The sequence below is a fragment of the Aulostomus chinensis genome, chromosome 8 (genome assembly GCF_037954235.1).
Source record: "Aulostomus chinensis isolate RoL2024-O1b breed Wild chromosome 8, RoL_Achi_v1.0, whole genome shotgun sequence".
NCBI classification, from domain to species: Eukaryota; Metazoa; Chordata; class Actinopteri; order Syngnathiformes; family Aulostomidae; genus Aulostomus; species Aulostomus chinensis.
The window spans coordinates 9187906-9215227 of NC_141327.1; the positions used below are offsets into that span (position 1 = coordinate 9187906).

Consider the following 27322-nt stretch of genomic DNA (forward strand, 5'->3'; position numbering starts at 1 on the left):
TATTAAAAGATTTTTTTTTTATTGACAGATTTATTTGCTCCATAAATAAGGCAGATACACATGATCACTGAATGGGCATTCTATTTTAAAAAGCTCCTAATAATTCACAGGTACAAATCATGACAATAGCTTCATATGTCCTGAAAAATCTTCATTCTATTCATTCCAAAGTAGTAGACAAAAAAAACCAAATAAACAAAAACACAACCCACCTCATGTAAAAACGGACGCATAATAAAATGCAACTAAGACATAATGGGAATCGCAATCAGAGTTACAGCACTTTAGTATCTTTACAGAGCAACAAACGAAAACAAGTTATTAATTACTGTAAACAATTTTAACACAGTTATTGTAGCACAATTTTAAATATTGCCTCAGAATGCTGTGTCAAACAGGGTGTGTACATTTCAGTAGAGATTTGGCCCTGGAAGCCCAATCAAAGGACTTTGGGAAATGTCAGAAATATGTCACAACTAAAAATATACCCACAGTGGGCTAAGCTGTGAGGAAAGCTATACATTCTTGGCAAGAGATGGTCTGCTATGAAGTGTGTACCTTAACTTCATCCAAGTGAGGTCAAACTAAAACTGTCTTCATACAGTTTGGTGGCTAGAATCTTTAAAAGCACTGCCACATAATAAAGTTAGTCACTTAAATTCCCTTCATACACCAATATCATTCATGTCAATATGAACACCATTAAGTATGAAGGATGTAGAGAAGATAAACACTCCAAATAATGATTGAATGACACATTTATGGTGGGAAAACAAGAGTTGCAAGATGAGATAGTGTTCATGACAGGAAAACAACAGGAAAACTCCCTAACATTTGTGCAATAATTTCCATACCCCAATCAAAATTTGACCAGGTTCATAACCACTCAAACATCAGGAGCCAAAATAATCCACACATTCAGTAGATATATTAGAGACCTTCTAAGCAGCCTTTATCATTGCACTTGATCATTGTTTACATTTTAAGTATGGAATGACACATTTCCTGAACAATGCATTATCTTTGCTCTTAAGCATCACTGCCTCACAGACATTAATAAGGGCATCCTTGGTATAAAAAGTAGGGTTCAGGGTGTGTTCATAGGACAAAGGAATACTGTCAGTTAACACCGGAATAACAAAATGCTGACTTAAAGGTCTAATGTGATAATAGACATAACATCAACAATCTGAGCTGTTCCAATACACCTTTGATTTTTACTTGCTAACGTTAAAGTCATTCGCTTTCACACAGGAAACTCTTTGTTATAAAGCATCTCTATTTGAACAGTCTATCATACGCCAACTCTTCGCCGAAGCAGAAACAGGTCTCCTGCAGGCCATAAGGTATCTAGTGAATGCTTCCATATTAATAGGAGTCTCCATATCAAAATTAACATAAACCACTCCCACCCTTGAGCCAATATTCAGTAGGTTCCTACAGCTAGACAGGTCCTTCAAAGAGATAAGGTATCACTGAACCGAGCACCATGCAACTCACTAGTGTCTCACTGATGAACTACAATTGTTCCTTTCAAATTCATATTTGGAGGGGGGCTGACCAGCCCTCTCACTGTGGGAATGTGTTTCTCTCTGTACTTTGGCAGCAACTCCCATTTTGAGGCTCCCTAACATGTAAGAAATACTGTAAACATTCTTCACGGGTAGCTAGTGCCATCCCACTCTGGCTGAAAAGGTTCTGGGTCCTCCATGGGCACAGCAAAAGGTCCAATGGATGTGCGCTGGTCCACAGCAGAGTGCATGATAGTCAGCCACACGTCATCCATGTTTGGCATGACAAAGATTTTCTGACAGAGGAGACAAAGACCGATGGGACAGAGAGTGGTCAGTGAGTATTCCTAAGTCTTCTTGGTATCATGTAATAAATTGTAATCTGAATGCTATTTAACATCCCTAGATGGGCTTATACACATTTTCACCAAAAACGTTCCAGGAACATCGGCATGAAAAAAATCATGCTGCTTAGTTTAATACAACACCGTAAAGCATTACCGTAAACGTCGGAATATAAATTGCACTGGTATATAAATTGCAGTCTATTTTTGAAGGTTTCAAACTGGGAAAACAAAGTTTTCTATTTCTATTTGTTAATAAAATCGTTACACAAGTTATTCCAACAATTTCCATTTATTTTCATTTGACAAATTCAAAACATAACCAGTTCAGCAGCTTTAATTACCTTTCAGATTGCAATTTTTTCAAATCTATGAACTTAAGGAAATAAAATAATAACATCTGAGCCATGAGTTAATTTTTTTTTTTTTAAACACAAGACAGCTTTACCTTATTACAGTGCATACTTAGTGCTGTCGCTATAAATGCTTACTACAATCCAAAAAACTCTTCCTCAGAGTTATCACTGTGCGCATCGGTGAAATGGGATTTCTCTTGTCCCGACGTCTTGATCTGCACTGTTTTTTTCTCCTCGGTTATTGACTGTGCTGTCAAGCCGCATATCAAAACACATGGGAACCTAATCCATGTTTCAAATTTTTCCAAATTCATAGGAATTATTATGAATCACTGGAATGTCATCAATTTCCTCCTTATAGTCCCTTGGCAACTTTTGTGAAATGTGAGTTCTTCGGGGAAGTGACAGTGCCTTTCTCTTCAGGAACCTGTCGCACCAGCTAATGCTGCCACTGAAATTGGCCTCACCAAACTCTGTCGCCACCTCAATTGCTTTAATCCGAAATCATGTTTTTTGACATGGGGACTAGTTTACATCTTTGCTTAGCGCTCCATTCAGAAACAGCATCCTCCTCCTGTGGCCACAGACATTTTCTCCCCCTATTGGCTCTCTGCGTTTTCGCCATGAAGTTCAGCCTTGTTTCTCCGCCAGCCATGAGCCAATTTCTCAACAATATTAAACTGTCTTCCCACATGGCAATTTCCATTGTGTTCAGCAAAGTGAAGTTTCTGTGCTGCAGTGTAGCTCTTTCTTGTTATTTTCACAAACATATTTGGAGTCTATTCTATAACACTGACTTGTGTCGGAGCATGTCTCTGTGATAATGTGGTGGCTTGTGTACACTGACTGGCTCTGATGGCACATGTCCTTCACAAATTTTTAGCTACGTAGTGCCATCTTGTGGGTCAAATTAACTATGTCAACATTCACTTTGGTCTATGGGTCACACTGTTGTATAACCCGCACCCAACTTTTTAAATGGGAAAAAAGTGCAACTTACACGCTGAATTTTACGGTACTTGCACTTCCTATTTTCACATATTCAAGTGCTGGTGAACCAAATTTCCACAATTATCTCACAATCAGGCTGTGAAATAATTGGATTTAACAATTCAGACATTTTTATGGCCTGGTATGAGTCCCTTAAAATGCTGAAAGGTGAGTGAAATGTTGTGTCAATCAGTACCTGAAACTCCTGGTCCAGTTTTTTCTCTATCCAGTCTGTAACATGAACCAGAGTGACTTCTCGTTCTCCCAGTTTAGGTCTCGCCTTTAGCTCCAAGTGAGGCGGTTTCCTAAAACCATACCTGTAAAATAAAATATCAACATAATCATCAATATATCCACAAATACTGATCACAGCTGAGTGCCAACACAGAGCAGTATTACTATTGCAGGCAGCAATTTATTTGAGACTTCTTCTACTTCAGCTACACCTGGTAAAGGTTGACTGTACAACTCACAGCAGTTGATTGGTACACAGATAAATGTACTCTATATGTTCCACACTAATAAAAATAAAAACTTTCACAATAGAGGAAGAGGATGGAACACTTGTTATTCTGACAGCCCAGAAACATCACATTTCCAAAGCACATGGAATAGGAGGGGTGCATGTACCATATCCTGTCAGTGGGTGGAGGTGGTATGTTGACTGCCAATGTTCCTTTGAGTTCCTGTAACTCCACTGTGAGCAGCAGAGGTGTGTTAGACACCTCCTCCATCTTCTTTTTGATAAACTCCGTCTCTGTGGCTTTCTGGAAGTATTTGGACTTGGCAATCTTGTCAACAAATCGCATGATCTTGCTGGGTTTGTGGCCCCCAACCAAACTGCATCAATTAAAAAGAGTGGTGAGGTAACAGTCATTTTAAATTGACAGATTAATTATGTTGTGCTGGTCAACAGATCCATTTCAACTCCTCACCATGTATTACCACTACATATGTTATTATCCACCTGAACTCAAAGATATTCCTAGAACACGAAGTGTTTCCAGAGTTAGCTCAAATTATAATCTAATCTATCCAGATGAGCGAGATTAAAACCAAGAAACATTCAACATCTGGATATCCATTCCTCACCCTTCTGTGCCAGCAGACTCGTTTGACAGTTCTGACGAGTCTTCCTCATCTGATGAGCCTGCACTGGAGGACTCTTCATCACTGTCGGCCAGGCAGTAAGTCCTTGGTCTGTATCTGCAAACACAGAAAAGGGATCATTGCAAACTCACACATATAAATTTAACACATACACATCATTCTATGATAGTATTGTTTAATCAGTCCCTCCAGAAAAATGCAATTATGTGATCGCATAATTCAATGCATAATCAGCCAAAAGACGCCTCACTTTCGCCACATAAATTCCACGCAAAATGTGCAAAATATGCGGGGCTTGCATGATTTAATAATCCCTGAATTTATGTTGAAGAAAGTTAAACATATCTTTGCAGAAAGCTGAAAAAAAAGTGTTTATATCACACAAGAATAGCCATTTTCCTCCTGTTGCCTTGGGAATGTTGTTAAGTGATGTCATTGGAAAGCTGCAAACCCTGCTAAGAAGACATGCTGAAGTCTGCAAATCAGGCTCATTTTCCAACAAAAATAAGCTTGAAACTTGTTAGACTCATCAATGTTTTGTAAGTTTGAGCCATGTGTTTATTTAGGTCTGAAATAAAACAAGATGAGTATTGAATTATTTCCAGCACTTGCTGTGCTGCTGTATGCTTGCTTATCATAGGAAGTCATTATAAATTACTCTTTACATTAAGGTAGTAGCCTAGTGAGAATAGAAAGTTGGGGTAATCCATCCATCCATCCATCCATTGTCTTCCGCTTATCCTGTTAAGGGTCGCCGGGGGGCTAGAGCCTATCTCAGTGGCTTTCGGGTGGGAGGTGGGGTTCACCCTGGACAGGTCACCAGTCCAACATATAGACAGACAACCAGTCACACTCATAACCACGCCTACGGGCAATTTAGAGTATCAATCAGCCTAGTCCCCATTTGCATGTCTTTGGACGGTGGGATGAAGCCGGAGTACCCAGGGAGAACCCACACAGGCACAGGGAGAACATGCACACAGAAAGATCCCGTGCTGAAGCAAGGGCTTGAACCCGGAATTTTCTTGCTGTGAGGCAACAGTGCTAACCACTGCACCATCATGCCGCCCTGTTGGGGTAATCACTTTTTTTAATTCGTCAAACTGCAGTTTTGCAAATTTCTGCAATTTTTGGAAATTCCCACAGTTTTATCGCATAGATTTACATGAATATTTCGCATATTCCATTACATTTTTTAAGAGAACATGCTGCATAATCAAGGACCTTTGCCCCCAACAATTACAAAAACGCCGCCTTTTTTTTTGGAAGGAGTGTTTAATACTGTTGAAGACTATCTGCAGAGGAGTGATCACCCATATGTGAAAATCCATGGCACCCACAAAAAGTCTATAAAATAATTTCAGTGATGCCATTACAGTTGTACATTAACCTGAAATTCATCACAGCTTGCTTCCTTAGGAGGACTAGCAACAATGGACTGAACTATCATTTAATGGCAAAGGTGTTTCTAAACACTCTTTTTAGACTATGAACAAAGATATCAAATTGGCCAATATACTGGCAAAGAAAATGAACCTATTAAGAAATTAATGATTATTATTATTAGGACACTAAATTGTATAACAATGAGATGTTACAATCCAAAGACACATATGCAAAGATGGAGAGGAATACAGTCACAGAGGACTTACCAGAGTGAATCCAGTTAACAGAGAGGGAATAACAGTCAGGAAAGCAATGGGAAAAAAGGAGAAGAGTGAGTTGAAGTGGTGAAAAGCGACACTCCTGACAGAGGGATTTTTAGGGGAATGCATAACCAAGAAATGTCGCAGGGCTTTTCTAAAATGTGATAGTTTGGCTGTCTTACCCATCTTTGCCAAACTCCCCTAACCGGAGGCTTTCTCCCTCCTTTCCCAGGCGAATCAGGTTCATCTTGGTTTCTAGGGTCATCAGGAAGGAGCCACTGTAGGAGACATCCAGGTCAAACCACAGACCTGCAGACACAAAGAAAGTCATTAGAATGATGAGAAAAAGAAAAGCAGAGGCTTACGATTAAGGAAGAGGGGCAGTAAGTGACATGTGTAAAGGCTGACAGATCCCTGATGTCTCAAACATATCTCTATAGTTGATACTTGGCTATGGATTTTAGCCTCCTCAACAGGATACATTTATTTGACAAATAAAAACACTTTAAACATTAATTTAGTTAAGGACAGTCATCATATGCATCCTGTCTCTAAAACCAAATGTCTCATTTAATTGCCCTTCCTGCAAAACATGTTTTTCCCGATAATGCATGGTTTAATTTCTAAATCCTTCCATTTAGAAAAAGACCCACTAAAGGAAGGGGATTCTGACTCAATATATAGTATAGTATAGTATCACCAAGGAGACTCTCCTTTTCTTGCTCTGATCATTCAAACACTGTCAAGCCTACTGTAATCTGGATTTATAAACCTCTCTACTAAAAACCTGGCTTTCTGTTCCTTCCCCCTTCAACCATGAACCTTGGTGGGGTTTTGTTGTCCACCATTAGTGGGAGTTAGGTCAACAGATGTTGCTGAAAGAGGACTAAAGACCTTATTTGAAGTATGGTGCAAGCTGGTGCTCGGTGAAGCACATATGCCATTTTTTGTTTCAAACCGTGCATATGTTTTTACTACATGCCCCCTCACACTTTACCTAGCAAATAAACTTACACTCAATCTGCACTAACAGAGGCTTAAATATGTTAATGAGGTGTGGTCTGGCATCAACTATGTCTCAAAGCTATTTTGGACCACCAGAAAACTTTCGTGCTATGGACCAAGAAGAGTGGTCTTTGGTGTGAAATTATGTGTCAGGTGCTTTTAAGGGGTACATGAATCTTATGAGCAGTTTCGGCACTGTAATGTGGTTCTACTGATGCACTACAATGAGGAAACACTCACCGCTACCTCCTTCCAGGCCTGCTTCACCCCCAACAGCTTCTGTGGATGTTGGCTGTTACTGTATCTAAACACAAGACTTGCTCAGGCAACTTCATTTGACAAACAAGCTACAAGTCTGTTTCCCCAGAGGAAAAGTGCTTTCTTCTCCTGAGTTAAAATGCGTGCGCCACTGAAATAGCAATATGCCAAATCCTGGTGCAACCTGGGCTTCAAAGGGAATGACACAAGGTACTCTGACTGGTTTGAGTGATGTCACGCCTATGAATAATTAGGTGTCCAATAACTGCCTCGGTCCATTGTAGGCTGTTGTTTGCAGTCTAAATACATTTCTTAAAATACCACAGTGAGGTTGAACACACAATCCTCCATCCACCAGGCACCAGCAATCCCTTAAATAGGGCCCGAAGTAAGCAATGGGGAAAGGACTGTTATTTATCTATATCAAAAGAATCTAGACCAAACATACTTGGATATTTGTCCCAATAACTGGATTGAGACAAATTTCCTGATGGCATACCAAAGACTAGTTCAGACAGGAAGGGAGGAGGAAGAAAATTAGAGAGAAAGAGAAGGTGAGGAATAAATTAAAACTTGAGGCATGATTCAAAACATTTTTAAAAAAGTTTTAGAAAGTAAGTGAGGGCTTTCGAAAGCACTTATTTCAGGTCTGCTGAGTTCAGTGGACATGGCTTCATCCAGTCCAGGGAGGTGGTTGCTATGATGGATAATAACTGTCTGGCTGGACTTGGTTCCTGCAGGTATGGGGAAGGGGGAGAAGCACCTCAGTGCAGCCAATTGAATCATGAGTATTCACACATGCAAGGCTTCTGCCTCTGTGCATTTTCAAAAGGATATTTCAGAAACTCATGGGCAGAACAACAAAGATGAAGCTGCATGGAACCAAAGAAATAGACAGACACTCATTTGCTTATGGAGATGTGCACACACAGGTGAAGAGGTCCATTGATCCACAGCACTTTCAACATGCTTGGTCCAGGAAAGAGCAGGGTAAGGTATGGCATACGGTGTCTCAAGGTCAAGAGGACATTACGACTGTTACATCTATGGATATTTCCTGTTAAAATTAGCTAACAATTTGTAGATTACTCATGATCACCAATTATGAAAACACACAACAGAAGAGTGAGCTGAAAAAAGTGTATAATCTGTAAAAATAAAAACAGTCAGGGGGAATTAGTGAAGTTAAATACCCTGTTATTTTTAACTAAGATGATAATACAGTGTGGGCAGCACGGTGGTGCAGTGGTTAGCACTGTCGCCTCACAGCAAGAAGGTTCTGGGTTCAAGCCTCAGCTCCAGCACGGGATCTTTCTGTGTGGAGTTCTCCCTGTGCCTGTGTGGGTTCTCTCCGGGTACTCCGGCTTACTCCCACAGTCCAAAGACATCAAGAGGGGACTAAGCTTACTGGATACTCTAAATTGACTGTAGGCGTGGCTGTGAGTGTGAATGGTTGTCTGTCTCTATGTGTTGGCCCTGCGATGGACTGGTGACCTGTCCAGGGTGTAAAGTGTATGTAGTGCCTATAACTGCTCCAAGACACACTGTCTTCATCTCAGTGGAAGATCAATCATTTTCTGTCCTCATTACAGGGTTATGGGAGTGCTGCATTTATAAAAATGAGGCAGTGACTCAGCACAGGAGGGAGAAAAAGCGATAGTGTGACAAAGCACACAGAGTAAGGTGATGAAATGAAATGAAACATGAAGGGAAAAGTGTGACGGTATGTATGAAGACATGTCTGAGAAAAATCTGTCAGCATGAAAGGGAGAAGGAGAAAAAGAAATTAGCGTATGAAGGTATGAAAGTGTGACTGCTGATATTAATGATTCAAGGTACAAAGAGATATCCCAGCTACTGAAGACAACAGTAATACAACTGCAGCAGGCAAACCTACAGTCCCTAACAAAGCCTCCACTTATCCAACCCACAGATAAGATGTGCTTAAGTGCTTAGTGTAGACTGTGTTGTACTCAGCTCAGAGCTCACTAGCCAATCAAATCAGGCTTGTGTAAGCAAACTTAAACCTTGCTTAAAGTATTCACCAGGATCTGAACTGTGAAATACTGAACAGTGAAAATGTCTTTCATTGTCTACACAAGCATATATTTTTATTCCTAGTTTCTGTGAAATAAATGATAAAACACTCCTGAGCTCCCAAATCTCCAGAGGAAGCTGCAGGAGGGAAGGTAACCAAAAAAGAGTCTACAGTCATTTCTAACCTCACAGGTAGAATTGCCCTACACTCTTTGTGGGGAGGAGGACGTATTACTCACAATGATATACAGTTTTGCCTTTGCTCAGCCCATGTGACTGTTACAGAATTATTGGTCAGGTAGCAGGGTTGCGTCTGCTGCTACATTTGATTGTTTCAGCAATTTTAATTTATTTCAAAAGTACCAGTTTTTAGCCTTTTGATTAAACACCATTTAGAGCATTTTAGTCTGGACATTTTTTTCCCATTAACTTCTTGAATGGCAGCTTTCATAAGGGTATTGAGCATTTTTTAACTGAATGTATGTTTTTTAATTTCACGATTAAATGTGCTTTGGCCTTTTTTGCAGCAGCCATTTAGATGCCACATACTGTAGCAGTTTACATACAGGTGTAAATTACTGACTCAATAATGATCCTCTTAAATTTACTGTCACAGTCATTCCATGACTCAGTGTGCACCATATGGCCTACATCAAAATGTTTACCTTGCAATGAAATGTCAAAATGTCTGCTGTCATCATGGGCTATTGGATTTCAGCCAGAAAAAATGTCAGAGCAAGTGACAGAAAGATATAACATGGCTAACAGATCACAAGGAGCTGCTTGAACATTTTAGCACGTCTTTAGCAGTTGACATTAAAAACATGGATACACATTTAAAGTTGCCATTACAAATATGTTCTGTATATCAGCGACCATCTTTCCAAAAGGCAGTGGCAAAGTCAGATGAAATTTTGCTCCTAATCCATAAAAGCAATACCTGTCACCATATACATTTGATACATTGGTTTTCACTCTGGAAATTGTTAGCATTTACACACGTGTACAAATTTCATCCAGTTTTAACAAGCTAGTGCATTATATTTTAGTCTCCAATCCAGTTTTAACTTGGCTAAAAAACATTCTGACAACCTTTTTCTTTCCATGACCAAGTAAAGACAAACTAAAATAGATCCTTGATAACAATAAAACAACATAAAATTAAAATGAGAAACTCAAACTCAGCACAACATAAGACCCAAGACCCCACCTATTATTACCATTTGTTATCTCTGACGTAGATGTAGCTAAATGACTTGAGGGCCATCAATGTGTTGTGTGCGGTGCTTTCAAATATAAACCAAAAAAAAAAGTCTTGATTGCTAAAATGCCGGAACTCCTGTGCAGAGCTCAATGTGCAACTCAGCTGTTCAGTTGTTGGGTATTTCAGTTTCTATTGACAGAACCCACAAGACTATGGAGTGTGCGTGTGAGAGAGATAGAGAGAGAGAGAGAGACATTGCTGTCTCTCACTTGCCTTTGTAGTCAATGGAAGGATTGGATGCTTTGAGGATTCTAGGAGTGGCTGAGCCCATGTCCAGTTCTGTCAGGGTTAGTTCATTCATGAAGTAAGGCAACTGAGAATGACAAAAGCATTCAGAATCAAAATGTTTTGGGATTGAAAGTAACAGGTAAAAAACACATTCAATATCCACAAATAGAAGCTGTAATAGAAGCTCTATGTATCACTTGTTCTTGGACTTCAATCCCCACTGTTCAAATGCTGCAATTGTGCAATGTCCTACTAATCAGAATAACTAGTTTCTGACTGGGAAAATTCTCAGAAACAGTCCCACGCATCAGAAGAAAAAACTTGACAAGTCAGAGATAATTTTGTAACACGACTTGCAATCATATTTGCAGAAACATAGATAAAAGTCATGAACTGTTGATAATTTTTTTTGTATCGATAAGTAAAAGGAAAGGATGTAAAGAAGCCCCACCCGAATCTTGCTGAGCTTCATTTGAATTTTCTTGGAGACCAGCTCAGCCCAGCGGGGCTCACGCAGAAAATCCCAGAAGACCCGACCAACAGCTGCATTCACCCAGGCCACATGATCCTCCTCTTCCTCCTGTGGCTGCTCCTGAGCTGAGTTGGTATTATGAAGCTAGGGGCAAAGCAGGCATGTTACTTTCATGAAGAAAGGTATAAGATTTTAATACATACATTTCCCTCACACAATCTTATTCCAACACTCTCACTAAATCTTGATGTTCATAAATGTGTTGATGGAAGGTGAGTACATGTCACCTTCTTGTCTGCGCCAGGACTGCTCTGTGGACTGTGGGGGGAGGGACTGACATCTACAGGGCTGACTGCCACCTGTTTAGGCAGTAAAGAGGCCATATAGACATTGTAGTCCAACAGCAGCTTGGTTTTGACACTGCCTACTGTTGGGGAGACTGAAGTATCCTTTGATTTGGGCTGAGGTGCCACTATGTCATCCAGACTGGTGGGGCTGCTGCTGCGACTGTGAGAGCTCTGACCTGTGAGAAAAAAACAAGTCAGAATTGGGGTTTTTTTTTGAAAAAAATTAATGTAGTGCCCAGTTATGCTGTTTCTGGGTGGCCAAATATTTACCGATTAAAACATCAGTTTTGCTCACCCCATTTAGTCCCAGCAGCACTAGAAGATTTCTTCAAATCCACCTTGGGCTGAGAAGCTTGAAGAAACCTCTGGAACCACTCCTCCTTCTCCCTTCCAGTCCTCCCAAACAGATATAGGGTAAGATCCCGACTGGAGGAGGACAACGCTCGCTCCTGAGCTCCTACTGCTCCTGCTCTGTCCCCCTCCCACTTAGTACCTTCAGCCTTTGACATGAAGTCATCCTGTTTGCCAAGTTCAATGCAGATGGGGTATTTTTTGTTCCATATGCGCTTCCTGGCCAAGTTCTGAGGCACAAGATAAACCTGTAGGAAGATTCAGGGTGAAAGATGCAACCTTTGTATCATAGTAGTATTATTCATGTTCAAATTCTCATTGAATAGCCCATTAATCTAATCAAATAGCCTTGGACTACATGCTATCTTGATGGTAGATTGTAGTTTGCAATAATACATTTCTCTTACATTTCCACCATTTTAAGGATTTTAATAATACCTACAGGGAAAAAGGAATGCAATCACATACTTTGCTGTCGGTCAAGTCATAGATCTTCTGACTGATGTAGGTGACATCAGGTTTTGGTTCATTGTGTGTGGCACGGCGGGCAATGTTATGATTTGGTTTTGACAGCCGGATGATGGAACCCTCCAAGCGGACATACATCGAATGTGTCAGTGTGGCATGGTAGGTTTCTGGGTCATAATTGGAGATCTCATTCATCCAGCCCTAAAAGGAAGGCATAACCAGTTGGCATTATGTAGGTTTCAGTCACAAACTCAACATCCATCCATCCATTGCACAGCCAACACATATAGACAGACAACCATTCACACTCACAGTCATACCAATGGTCAATTTAGAGTATTCAATCAGCCTCGTCCCCATTTGCATGTCTTTGGACTGTGGGAGGAAGCTGGAGTCCCTGGAGAGAACCCACGCAGGCACAGGGAAAACATGCAGACTCCACACAGAAAGATTCCGTGCCTTAACCTCTTCTCCAGGGCTTCCCCACTTCCCACATCCCTGACTGATGAAGCTGCAGGAGGAGGCTACAGATCTGAAGAGGCTCAATATGCCAACCTTGGTATAAGTATTAGTATTAGTTCTAGAATTCATATTAGTATTCTCAATACTGTACTAGCATTAACATCGGCGGTGTTTTTATATTGTATTTGCTAGCACATAATTGCTCACATTATGATAAAATTGATTGCTTGAGTGACTTGTAGATGTTATTACTTATTAGTAATTATTAGTTATTATTGGTAGCTAGTTGTTTTTACTGTTTGCTTTGCCCCCACATCCCTCTGTCTTTCTCTTTTTCTGGCCTATTTATGTCCCTGTCTTTTTGCCTTTCTCTCTTTCTTAATCTCTGTCCTCTCTTTCCTTCTCTATATCTGCCTTTTTCCATAATCTGTCTCCTGCTCTCTTACCTCCCAACCAGTCAAAGCAGATGTCCATTCCCATTGAACCTGGGTCTGCTTGACATTCCTGCCTGTTAAAAGGAAGGTTTTCGTTGCCACTGTTGCAAGATACGCTGGTGCGCATCATGAGATAACTTTAGTTGTGATTTGATACTATACAAATAAAATGGACTTGACAATTTTAAGAATATTTTGCACACTGGCCTGTTCTTGTGAGTGTCTGTTGTGGGTGAACATGAAACACACCATGATATAATGTGTAATGCTCTTATACTATATTCTTGTTTTAACCCAGGATTGTTACATCAGCACTGTAAGAAGTTCATTCTGAGTTTGAAACTAAATAATTAAAATCAAAAATTCACTGACCTTAAAGATTTCTGGTTTTTTAATGTCCAACTTGGTCCGATTACACATCTTCCTGTGGTGTCTGAAATGTCTAAAGCCACTGCTTGAAGGTTTTGGTCCGGTCAGCCACACAACACCAATGGCCAAAAAGAATCCCAGTGCAATTCCAAGCAACATTCCTCCAATGTAGTTGGGCAAAGGCAATATGAAGCACATATACACCACTACAGTGAGGATGAGGAGAGTATAATGTGGAACACTCGGTGCAGGCAAAATACTTTCAGATTCATCCTCACTGCTGGGTTCAGTACTTAGTGGCACTTTGGTCTGACTACCAGTTCCAGTTTCATTAGTTCTATCACCACCATCAATTTCTGTCTCAAAGTCTTCGTTGTTAAGAATGCAGAAGTCCTCACTCTCCTGTTTAGCAAGAGCAGACATGGAGCACTTGTCCAGTGACATTGAAAGTGATTTGTCACGGCTCTTAGGATCAAAAGAAGCAACGTGTGATTCTGCTGGACCAGAGGCCCCACTATTGGGGCTCCCAAGCTCCCTGTCACCTCCTTCTTCCTCTTTAATGCAGTAATTGTTGTTGCTCTCCATCTGACCATTTAAAGCAGCAATGGAGAGTTCTGAGGCACTGGCAGATAAGGCCTTTGGTCTATAAATGCTGCTGCTGCTGCTGCAAGCAATGCTGCTACTTTTTTCATCCATAATCTTACTAAGCAGTTGCAAAGGTTCATAGATGACCTCAGAGAACCGACGCTTAGTGTCTTCAATTCGAGCCTCCACTTCGGAGGCCTTGAAGAAGCTGCGGTTATCTGGGGAGGTTAAAGGAGAAGAAGGGGCAGTTTTTGAATCACAAGCTGACAACATGGCAGCAGACTGCATCCGGGACTGTGTGAACTGTTTGAAAACTTGCAGGTTAAGACGGGATTCTGGAAAACGGTGGGGTGTGGAGGACGAGGAGGGGGAGGAGGAGGAGTCCTGAGATGTGTCTGAAGATAAGGATTTAACCAGGGACTTCATCAGATGCCTATGCCTTACTGTAGAGGCAGAAGCAGAATGGATCCCCTCACGAGACTCGACGTCAGAAGAGAGAGATTTCATCAAGCTGAGGAAGGGTATATCACTGGAGGGAAAGCTCAAAGATTTAGTAGGAGAGGAAGTGGAACTTGAGCCTTTTGGCTCAGTAGTATGTGATAATGAAGTGCGTGTAAGAGAACTGGTAACATTATGAATTGAAACTGGTAAATGTTGGGTTGATTCAGGAATGACCTTGGCTGCGGAGTCCAACTGCACCTCTTCAAACATCTCTTCACTTGCCTCTAAGCCTGTCACAATATTTGATTCATCCTGAGTGGTAGAGGAGACAGTTGCTGTGTAGAGCTCCTCTTCATCTTCCTCTTCCTCCTTACCAAGAGCTGAGAAGTGGATGGTGATGTTCTCCTTAGACAATGATCGCTGGACATGAACTTTGGGGGCCACAAGAGGTGGCTGTTGGTCTGTGGAGTGTGCACTGTCTGCATGGTGAGGGTAGCGGCTGGTCATCGCAGTTTCCCACTTAGTTGCTGTCTGCTGTGGAGAGTAAGAGACAAAATTACATTGAGTGTATTCAGAAACAATACTGGTGATGTTAATTGAACACCAAAACACATCACCCAGTATAACCCAAGTCTTCTTTATCCAGCGAGTTTCTCGGTATTCCACACTTTGATTTGCGGTTAAAATATACTATATTTTGGCCTTGGGGTTTGACATGAGTATGAGGGAGGCTGACCTGGTGACAAATTCAGCTGAATTCCTAGAAATGCATTATTAAGTTTATTTGTAGCTCAAATCAAAATGCTGGTGGATTACTGAGCAAACAGCTAGATAAAGAAGATGTAGATTATACCAGACCTTACCCTCATTATCAAGCAAATCTATGACTGGAAATGTGTGCTCATTGGGCATACAAAATTTCCTACACACATCTCAGCATTTATCAATATGGATGTAAGCGGAGACTATGATCAAAACTCACATCAGGTCTTATGTTGTGTATGCACATTTTTCAACTCAGATTGACCTGGACAAGCAGAGTGCTGTAGCAGAATAGACCTGGCAGAGTCATAGGATTGTTATGAGACCATTCTGATTACACAGAACCACATATCAAATATAAAGTATATAATAAATAAAAATAAATATATATTTTATGGTGATAGCCTGGACACAGAGGAGGGTGGAGGGTCCTTGTTGAGCGACTACACCGCGTCACATTCATTTAATATATATATAATACATGATAAACTCTGCAAGAGAGTAGGAGTGAAGACTCAAAGATGTGCTGACACACACACACACACACACACACACACACACACACACACACACACAAACACACTCACATACACGTGTCCATCTGCAGCAGGACAGATGGCTGTCTAGATCAGCAGAGGAGCTGGCAGCGGAAAGTTTGTGACATGTCATTGGGGTTCTGCACGATATTTCATTGATCACAATGTTATTGGATGATCTGATGTGCACATTGGTGCTTTTGTGCCTCCTCCAACACTTTTGTAGCCATGCTTCTCTCTGACTGTTTAACAGTCATCTTTCAGTTACAACTGTAATTAATACAATAAAATATTAAACATCCACTGGCATTTAATTTATATCAACCCTGTAGCCCACACAACAGTGATTTAAAACCAAACTGCATGTTCTGACATTCTTTAATTTCACTTTTCACTCATTTTACATAAAAACAGTTGGATCATTAGATCATAAGTTTCCTCCTCATGGACACAGGACAACCCTTAAAAATCAAGGGTTGAGGCTTCCTAAACCAGAATATAGTAGGGCGTGATATTTAAATGAAAACTGTTTTCCACTGATGCATTTATCAAGGTTTTATTTTTAATTTTTAATTTTTTATTATTAATTTTGTTATTATTAAAAAATTATTAAAATATAATAATAATAATAATAATAATAATAATAATAATAATAATTATTATTATTATTATTATTATTATTATTATTAATTTTTTTAAATAATTTTTAATTTTATTATATTTGCAAACCAATATTGGTAAAGTATAACCAGTAAATCACATATGGGTCCTGGTTGTATGCGGATCCCTATGCTCAGATACTGGTTTCCATGGTCGATTGATAAATGAGGGTAAATGTGTTTTAGAATTTGTGAATGGACATTGAGGACAGTTTTGCTATTGTTAGTTGTCAGTTCACTCACTTAAAGACAGAATAGTGTGTTTATTATAGATAGGGGCGTAAACGTTACCTATTGTACCTTGACACTCCAAATCAAACTAGGTATGTGAGAATTTGAAAACAAAGTCCACACAATGTTCCTTTTCTGTCCTTGACGTATATGATTCATATGGCCTCTATTTGCATTGATTGTCTTGTTGAGGATACTCGGAAAATGCATTCTTCTGCATTGTTTAGACAACAGGCCAGGCATGAGGTCACACTGGCTCAATCAAATGCAGACTCATCTTGGACACTCATAGTCACATGGGTCACGGGTGAGCTTGTTACACATCTTGGCAGAGAGCCAGCCACCTCTGTCCCCGGCTCGGCAGTTCTTGGTTTAGAGCCACACAATGAGGCCATTCTAGTGGCTGGCCAGTTGGGCATGAAGTTCATTTTTATACAAGTCTGATGAAGAGCCTGCCATTTGCTTGCACAGTGATGAAGGAATGTTGTGGTCTGTGGGACCAGGTTTCCCAATCAAACACCAGGGAAATAGAACATGTCCATCCAAGTGTGAGTATATGAACACAGTGAGAATGTGATCCCTTAAGCCTTTCTCTGGTTGAGAAAACATTCTTACAGAGGGAAAGCACAGAATGATATCTTGCCATTGATACTGATGAAGCAAACTGGAGAGGCACTCAAGCCTCGCAAAACCCTCCTGTTTAACTCTCATTAGGGACATGGTCACAACTCCTTTTTATCGAATAGCACTCTCACCAGTAATGAAGTTATGATGCGCACAGAGCAGTCAGACGGATTGAAGATTTCCATAAACAGGAGCTAAATAACTCTACATGGTTTTAAAGGTTTTTTTTTTGTTGATGGATTTGAACTGGAAGATGACTCGCTGGTGAGGAGTTGGTGTATTTGAAATCTAATCTATTTTGACAGCAAAACCAAAGCAGATTCCTTTAGTGTAAGTGTGAACTTAATTTTACCATGCATTTATGAATCAAATGTTTGTGGTATTTTCATGAAATGAAAGAAGACACAGCAAGTGGTAACATTAATTTGCAAAACATCTACAGAATGAAGAATTATGTTTTCTTTCATTGTGAGCATGAAATGTCACACTCAGCATCATTTGCACATACTGCTCAATCTGAGTGGGAACAACCAAAATTTATGCATTTCAGACCATTAAAAATATTCATGTAATATAATCAGTGGGAATGTTTATGGTGTGGGATTTCATTTGACAAAGACCATAATCCAAGCATCAACTCCATCATTACACCATCAATACTGCAAATGGAATGAGTGGACATTGGCAACAGAGAAAATGAAACTAAGACATATGTAGCATCTCAATGAGTACGACTACACTGTAAATAAAAAGGGTAAAGCTGGAAATGTACAGTGCAGACTACAGATAATGAGGTTAAATCCATTACTGTTGGGGCCAGGATCTGATGACATAGCCCTATTTGGCGAAACTGACCTCATTTAACTGACCCCCGTTTCTCTCAGTATTGCCTCCTGAGAACGTACAAAAATGAGGCAAAAATGGTCTGCAATTGTCAGACAAGAGAGTTGAAGAAACAGAGAAATTCACAAAACAACAAAGTTAAACCATCATCTTACACAACATGTAAATGTGGTTTGAGTGGTAGAGAAGGTAACCAGTCCACCACGGCCATGACTCAGTTGTGATGCCATTAACATTTTGGAATGTGCATTTTAAGCTGTCATATCTAATGAAATTTTTTAAAAAAAATTGGTACTGCCTCATGCATGATCTCAATTGCAACACCAAATCACACTTTTTAGCTTCTCGGTAACAAGAATATGATTGCAAGGAAGGAAAGGAACCCTTACCAGTACCATGCTGCATCATTCAGACATTTCACCTCTTCCTTACAAAACTGGAAATGACAGCAGCCTGGTGATACACTGAATCATGCTGGTAAGAGAACCCTGAATGTTTTGCATATAACAATAGCAAATATTAACTGCTGGTATATCAGACAAGTTCCTGAGACCTACTGTCCCTTATAAATTATAATACTGGGAAACTTAAAAGAATGAAAACCACACTCAGTGAGGGCTAGTCAATATGGAAAAAAAAAATCAAAATATTCAGAAGTCCCTCCATCGAAATTTGCTATGGAAAGGAAAATCAAATATCTGATGATAAAAATTGATATCAATCAAATTAGTCTGCATTTTAAGTAACACTTATTTTTACAGAGCTTGTCAAACATTCAAAAATCTGAAAAGATATCAAACTCTCTCTCTATACTCAAGACACCAACCAAGCCAAACCATATGTAATGATGAAGTGCCCAATTTACCAGTGATGAGGCATTAGTCTTAGAAGTTTTAGCCTGAATGGCACTTAAAGGCTCTATTAACACAAGTGATGCTATGTGACGAAGGGAAAAAGCCATCTGAGAAACACAGACTTTCTAATTAACCACCAAAAAAGTAAAAGCTACATTTTTGAAAAATCTTGTTATGTCATGATTTATTAGAAATTGGTTTACAAAGAAAACTAATTGAAGCATCTGTTGACAAGTTAACATTGTCACATTATTGCCCATTCTCCTAGATGCATGGAGGCCTAAAAATATATAGAGACCTGTGACAGTTTTTTTTATATATATATATATATATATATATATATATATATATATATATATATATATATATATATATATATATATATATATATATAAAAAAACCTGTCACCTGTATATATGTATATATATATATGTGTATATATATATGTGTATATATATGTATATATGTGTATATATGTGTATATATATGTGTATATATATATATGTGTGTATATATATATATATATATGTGTGTATATATATATATACATACACACATATATATACATATATATATATACATATATATATACATATATATATATATATATATATATATATATATATATATATATATATATATATATATATATAGTAACCACAATGTACTTTCTGCAAGTCATCCTGCTGTGTTCTGCTGATATGTCACATGCCAGCTACACAGGGAGCATCTTAAATATCATACACAGCTGCTTGAGAAGATATCAGTATTGCAGCATTAAAAGATGCATTTTATGAGACAGATTAAAATCCAGGACACGAAGCCACGACCAAAGATGCCTCACACATTCCTCAGCAGAAGGTTTACTGAAATCTCAGATGACTCAACATTTTTCAAGTTGCCTGGTAAGGGATTAGAAGTCCCATATTGAATGTTAGATGTTTATTTGTAGCAGCAATGACTTTCCATGCAACAGTGACAGCTGAAATAATGAGACACTGAGTCACAGATCTCACATTCATGTACAGTGGTGAGGCATTAGTAGAGCCATGGACATCTGTTTGGTGTTGTTATTCTTAGCTAAATCTGAGGTAGAAGACATGAATGGTCAATATGCATGGATATTTTTCTGTGGAATGACTATTTTGTGGTTTGTTTGTTTTTTGGGCAATTTCACTTTTAATGCCACAATTTTGCTTTATCTGGTTTAGAATTATAGGACACCCTTTTGCAGTATTCTAGTGCTCAATGCGGCTGAACTGATTTAGCAGAGTGTGTTAGTGTGAGTAAGCTGGGTATGTTTTAGCAACTAGGTGAACAAGAGACTGTTCTAAATGCATTCCTTCAGATCAGGTTCTCTAATCATCAACAAAAGCTCAACAGAACCCAAACTAAAGAATGCAGAAAAACCGGCAAGAGGGGTAGGGATGTAAAATCAACAACAGCACACTTAGCCACTGAAAGAAGATAATGTAGTGTATTGAGAAAAATACAACATGTGTTATTGCCTGCTGAAGGTCATAGAGCCACTTTTGATTCTTCATTGCGTTGATGAACAGATAACTCATACTGTACTCCTCTCAAGGCTCACTCATTATTACGATTATTAGTGTCTCTAATTTGATTATTTGTTTGGTTAATCTGAGCTAAAATTTTACAGTTTCAAATATTTGAGTGTTAGTGTCATGATACTTGAGTTAATTAAACTAGGGCTGCAGCTATAGATTCTTTTAGTTCTTGAGTAATCTATTGATTATACTGGCAATTAATTGTGTAATAGAATAATAAGTGTTGTGCATTCTGCAATTTTCTCAATTACGTTACTTTTGCTTTCTTTAATAGCAATGGTACTACACAATAAGAGAAAGTAAGACAAATCTCTTAAATGGACAAGTATGAAATGCTAATGTCAAAGTACTACGTAAAGTAACTTTACTTTGATTGTACTTTTACTTTTAAATGTTTTTAACTTTACTTTTTACATTAGTACAAACAGGGTCTAACAGGGGATTGGTTCACCGACATGCCACATTTTTCTCCTCTAATGAGGTTGCGTGTCTGTATTTAGTAAACAAAAAACACAAATAAGAGAGCCATTAAAGTACAGCAAAAGCAATTAAAATGTTGATAAAAAAAGAAAATAATTACATTCAAGATTTTTAATTGTAATGAGGTATTTTTACATTGCGGTATTAATGTTTTTACTTCATAAAAGGGTAGGAGTTCTTTTTCCATCACAACAGGTCAGTGATCAGTGTTTCAGTGAGTCTCAGTGGCTCAGTAAATAGTGTTTTCTTTATTGCGGCCTTCCACATTAAAACACCAGCACCACGACATGATTTTGAACTTTTGGAGATGTGCACCTTTCTCAGTCTGTCTAGAACAGGGCTGGCAATTAATTTCTACAAGGGGCCTCACGAATAGTCCGAACTGTGTTGAGGGGCCGAACCAACAAAAACTTGAACTTATTCTACTCAATATTAACTTTCTCCCATTGTAAAAAAAACAAAAAACAAAAAAAAACAACAACAGTAAATGATATATTTTGATCAGCTGCTAATGGTAATCAGAAATATAGGAAAATTCTTTTAATATTTATGCAAAGTTATAAATTGTGGTGTAGGTCAAAGAGGAAAGTAATCCTGTAAAAACAAAAAAAACAAAACAGTTTTAACCAAAAACAATCATTACATCACTGTTTCATTTTTAACTAGTTAATCTTCATAAATATTGAAAAAGATGATTTGCAGTATGTTAAAGACAAGCAAATGATCAACTTCATACAAAAAGCAATACATGATTTTGATGTTTTCAGTTCAGTTTATGTGTTCATTGAGAAGAATCCAGTCTGTAGTAGTGGCGATTCAGATTCTAATCATTAAACAGTGATGCGTGGACCGCAAACTAAGAGCACGGCTTTACCTTTGACCTCTGTAAAGACATATTTAGCAGTTCATGTCTTGTTGAAAACGGGGCATTCGGAATCAACTTTTCTTTTTGTAACGTGAGCCAACATTTTTAGGGGACCAGGGGTAGCTAGCTTAGCATCACCAGTAACTGTGCAGGCAGACAGACGCAGATACAAAGTGAAAGTTATTATATAGTCTGGAATGTTATAATCATGCACTCATTGTCAGTGTTAGACTGACTGATGAGTATCATGGAGTCAAAACAGTGCAAACTACCAATGCCACCACACCAAAAGCAGAGGCAGCATGAAGCTAGTTAGCGTTGAAGTCATGTGTTCATAGCTAGTTCATACATAGAAATACAAAGCTATTGCTAAAAATGGCATTTATGATTCAAAAATCAGAAAAATGTTGTTCATGTATGGAGATCATCTCGCTGCAAGTCTCACAAACTTTAGTTTGCCACTGAGCTTCTTGTCAGCAATGATCTAAAATGATGCAATGCAACAATCTCATTGGCTTTTGATGAAGGGAACCCAATGTTAGCATTGCCATAATGCTAACATTCTGGTTTGCTTACAAAAATGCACCATTCCTGCAGTATAATTGCTCAAGTCTCACATTACTACTTTTAAGAGACATTTGAGGACTCAATTGTTCAGGGAACACCTAGGCACTTAAATCTGAGCCTTCTCCTCTTTGTCCTCAGGGGTAGAAAGAGACAGAAGGTTTACGATCCAGCTCTTTGTGAATACTTAGCACTGACAATGTTGATTATAGAATGTTTTGAATGCTGAAAGATATTTTTTGATGTTGAATTATTGGTTGTGCTTAGTTGTGGGTAAATTATATTAAGAAAAAAACTGACACTTCTGCCACTAGATGGCAACCCTACCACCAATCAAACTTGAAGCACTTTGTCGTACTTACGATGGCTTTCCCTGCAATAAATTCTGGCTTGTGTTGTACATCGTTTTGGAGAAAAAGCATCTGTCAACATACACCAGAGTAAGCACCAGAAACAGGCTTGTCATCACTGCTGGATGGCAGGCTGACATATTCCCCTGGTGTCTAGTTAGTAATGGTCATTATTTCAGCTGTGTGACACTGAAGGGGTGATTGAGCAGTACTGTACCTGTCCCCAACCACATTTCTTCTAGCACATGCAAGAATGAACAGGGGGCTTTGCTACAAAACACAAGCATTAATAATGTCTTAACCACTGAGTGGCTGTTAATACTGGTTAATACTTTGCCAAGAGAATGTGACAAATTAGTCAAATAAGCAGCAAGCATCCAGGAGCAAGGCCCTGCCATTGCTTATTAATTGAACAAAAAAGCCACATAGTTTGAAGAGAGAACATTACCTAGAGGTATTTTTTATTGTCTAAATAGGGTTCAAGTCAAGTGCCTAAGCCATATGTCAAATAAGGTCAGCATAAAACTGACTTAACTAGGCTTACTTACTATCTTGTCAAACTGGATGAGAGATTTTTTTTTAAAAAAGCAATAATGAAAATAATATACAATCCTAAACAGCTTTAGGCAGATAATCTGACATCATGAGGTGAAAAGAAATTAAAATGCAACATGTCCCTGTGTACTTAAATGTAAGCAAGGGTGTGGATGTACTAAGGGCAGTTATCAAGTTAATTCCAGGGTATATGTCTGGCAATAAGATGCTTAGCAATAAATTTAAGGGGAATGAATCTACATGTCAGATGCTCAGGCTATGACTGGAAATTGACAACAAAAATAACAACACTTCCATTGTGTTACAAAGACTAGACACTGGGAGAACTTGGAAGGCCACAAAGTGAGTCAAAGCTGTTAACAGGTGTTCAGTCAACTGAGGTGTGGGACAAATGGCCGTGCAGAGATGATAAGAAGCATGAAGTACTTTTCTCAGGATGTAGAATGAAGAGGATAAACTGCATTTGCTAAAAAGTATTGTTTCTACCTATTCTACTGTATTGCAAAAAGCCAAGCTGAAGCTGTTTGCCTTTTAAAGCAACAACCATGTTCTTCCACTGATGGCTCCAGTATTTAAATGAAATGAAGCCCTAATACACTCCAAATTGGTTTGATATGTCACCGGCTGTGCTACCTTGAGGCACCAAACTCTGACGTCTCCCATCACATAACCTGCTGCCCAAACATCCTCGTCTCACAGATTTTCCTCGGTCAATCTGTCTAAGTGAGCCTCTCTGACAAAGCAGGTGAACACACACAAATAGCAGATGGGGGTTTTGTCTCATCTGTAGCAGATGTCTAGGAAACTTAGAGGATCATAAACATATCAAATCATAAATTATCTCACACAGGACTACAAATTCATCAAACCCCGTGACCCCATCTGTCAGTCAGTGGAGGGCAGCAATATGTATGTGCTGTGTCTCATCTGCCAGAAATCAAAAATGAAGAAAAAGACCTCATATATTACAAACTAGATTTGTAAACAATGATGGAAGCAGTGCAAAGAAAATGCAGGAATTTGTTACTGACTGTATAATTGTGGCTCAAGATCCTCTATAGGTCATATTTGTGTCATATTTTAAGTATTATGGTAATCATTGCCTATGAACAGTGAAATTTTTTCTGATCACTTGAAAATTAAAAAGATTGAGCTCTAAAGTGAATCTATTCATTAATTTCCTCAAATCACAGTGTTATTATCACAGTGTGCATTACATTGGGGGAGAAGGGCACCCCAATGCACCCCCCCCCCCCAACAGTCAAGTTCATTGTATTTGGTTTGATTTTATAAATAGTGGCATATCACAACAGAAGTCATATAAGGTCACTTTTCCAATAGAACAGGTATAGACCTTGTTCTTTTACGAAACAAACTAATTATGTGTATATTACTGATCTAATAAATAGTCAATGTATTTAGGTACACACAAAAACAATTCCTATCAGTATCACAACAACCGTGCAAGACATACCCCCTTCACTGGAATTACCATCTTAAATTTGTATTGAATGAGAGAGGTCTTGATTTATTTAAATGGTTATTTTTGGAGACTGTTATTTGTGGTGCTGCAGAATCAGAGGTGTTTATAAGATTATGTCCAGGCACTTTATATGAATAAAATTGCACAACACATTGAAAAGACCTCTCAGTACAGCAGCAGGACAAATTACAGCTTAAAAAATGACATGTTAATCCTTCAAAAGAAAGGATTTATCACATGGCTGTCTCATTATACTGCATTCCTTTTATCTGGATGTGGCCAATGTATCAGAATGTCTGTGTATGTTAACAACATTGACATTTTCAAAAATATTTGGGTTTAGGACTGCTGGCCAGTGGACATAGACTTGAACTGTTGAAATCCCCATTTTTACCATTTCCTGAAGACAAAACCATGAAAGGGGAAGCAAGAGGGGAGAGAAATTTGGAAATAAAGTTGCAACAGAAAACACGGTCTGGGCCATTGTTTGTTGGTGTGGTGCTGTTGAGCTTTCATACATACTTAATGATTAAGTAGTAACTAGTAGCTGAGTTGACTTTACAGACACCATACCTGTTAACTGACCCAAGCTCTTTGCCCAATATATACATTATCAGAATCCACCTGACACACACAAACACATAGAGTAATAGGAGCAGTGTACTAGTGGTTCAGGTCTTTATGCATAGCAACTTTGTTTAATAAGTGACTTAACAGCTTAAATATACCTTGAGGTCACTGTGTGCAAAGGAACCTGTAAAGCACCTTCCTATTATTGACTTTAACCCTCCACACTTAAGGGCTGAATTATCAATGTGGGGCCCACTTTTCAGAGTGGAAGCCTTCATAGGCTCTTTCTACACCACTGGTCATCCTTGAGCCTTGAGGTCTGTGGTTTTCCTGACAGTTAATCATCTGGAGGCCCGGTGAGTAAGGAGGTAATGGGCCTATTATATTTTCAAATGTTTTAGTGCCAACATTACTGCAAGCATCTGGCAAACATGGAAAACCAGTTCTTTAGAGTTATTTGCTAATGACGAGACAAACTCCATATTTTGTAGTCTTCCACGTTTCAAGAGGAAATGAAGGATTTATTCTTTCTCTCCAAGAAGGCACAAATTCCTACTCTAGTCTTCTACATTATATCAGTCCTCTCTCAAGCTCTTGTTAGACTTTTCCCTCTCACAGGGCATTTATAGCTCAGGAAACGGATCAATAATGAGTTCAGATTTACTGGCATAGTGCTTACCTTGTATCCTCAGTGCCATTCAATCCATTCTGGGACTTCTATCTGCTCACAGCCGAATCAAGTTTCATATGCCCATGGCGCTCCTCAGGGTGCGTCTGGTGAACAATATCACCAACAACATAGCAAAAGTCAATCTAGCAAGGGAAAACACCAACATTTTCTGGATTTGTGCCCCTTTTTGTGTACTGAAACGGAACCGTGTGTCTAACAATACAACCCTGTTCCATTAGTAAGTAAGGGATGATAAACTACAGGCTAATATTCAGTAACTTACTGTAATGATGAGTTTTCCCTCACATCGCCTTGGATAGTGTGGCAGGTAAAAGGCTAAAAACTGCTATATAAACCCACTGACAGTGGTTAGATTTACTCTCAAAAATGAATTCATACTTATCTACGCAGGGACATACACGATCAGAAAGTAGCATTAGCTATTTTGCAACAACTTCAATCGTTGAGTTTTAAAGTCCGTTCGAGCTGGCCGAGATTATCCAACCAAAGTCACACTTTCATAAAAAAATCATATGTGGCTCACCGTGTCCAGAGGATTTCATTTTTGTCTTTGTATGCCAAAAAAAAACTGGGCTAAAGATTAAAAACCTTTTATTTCCGACACTGTAAAGTATAGAAACATTTGTATTATCGCCTCCACGTCTAACTTGTCCTACCGCTCGTTGTCTCGCTAAACCTGTTGACAACTGACAAACTGGGCTGAGTTCCTTAAAGAAAAAGTACTGGATTCTTCCAAGGCCAAAGTAATCACTCCTGAGTTCACGATTCGATGTCTGGCAGCGCGGTGGTTGGCTGATGAACGACGAATCTACATCACAGTTTAGAGTGTCTGGAGAAAATGAGGCAAATGCCATAAAATAAATATCGTAAACTGTGAATAAATTGCTCACTGGTTTCTTTGTCATGCAGATGATAAGAGCAGCAGGCTACATGATAAGTAATTCACCCAAATAATATGAGCTCAAAATAAAGCTTTTTGTAGAAGCCTTTATAAATAACGCTAAACAAA

The 27322-nt window shown here is 38.9% G+C and overlaps 1 protein-coding gene and 1 pseudogene across 4 annotated transcripts; both read right to left on the reverse strand.

Moving 5' to 3' along the window:
• LOC147257023 (testis-expressed protein 2-like) lies at nucleotides 1-27011 on the reverse strand. 4 transcript variants are annotated; one of them, XM_086210751.1, is made up of 13 exons: nucleotides 26837-27009; nucleotides 26302-26396; nucleotides 13656-15212; nucleotides 12388-12588; nucleotides 11864-12167; nucleotides 11509-11744; nucleotides 11201-11365; nucleotides 10735-10834; nucleotides 6140-6266; nucleotides 4294-4401; nucleotides 3832-4041; nucleotides 3398-3518; nucleotides 1-1807 (listed from the first exon to the last, which is right to left on the reverse strand). In XM_086210751.1, exons 3-13 carry the CDS (start codon nucleotides 15183-15185, stop codon nucleotides 1658-1660), a joined length of 3252 nt encoding a protein of 1083 aa, XP_086066877.1. In that variant the 5' UTR covers nucleotides 15186-15212; nucleotides 26302-26396; nucleotides 26837-27009; the 3' UTR covers nucleotides 1-1657. The 4 variants fall into 4 exon arrangements, 2 of the variants coding, with proteins under 2 accessions (XP_086066877.1, XP_086066876.1); XM_086210750.1 differs by having other exon boundaries at nucleotides 4294-4407; nucleotides 26837-27008; XR_015117549.1 differs by lacking the exons at nucleotides 1-1807; nucleotides 3398-3518; nucleotides 3832-4041; nucleotides 4294-4401 and adding exons at nucleotides 7203-7266; nucleotides 7669-7954 and having other exon boundaries at nucleotides 6154-6266; nucleotides 26837-27011.
• Nucleotides 1-27322, reverse strand: part of LOC147257017 (uncharacterized) — a 221177-nt pseudogene that overhangs the window by 88663 nt on the left and 105192 nt on the right.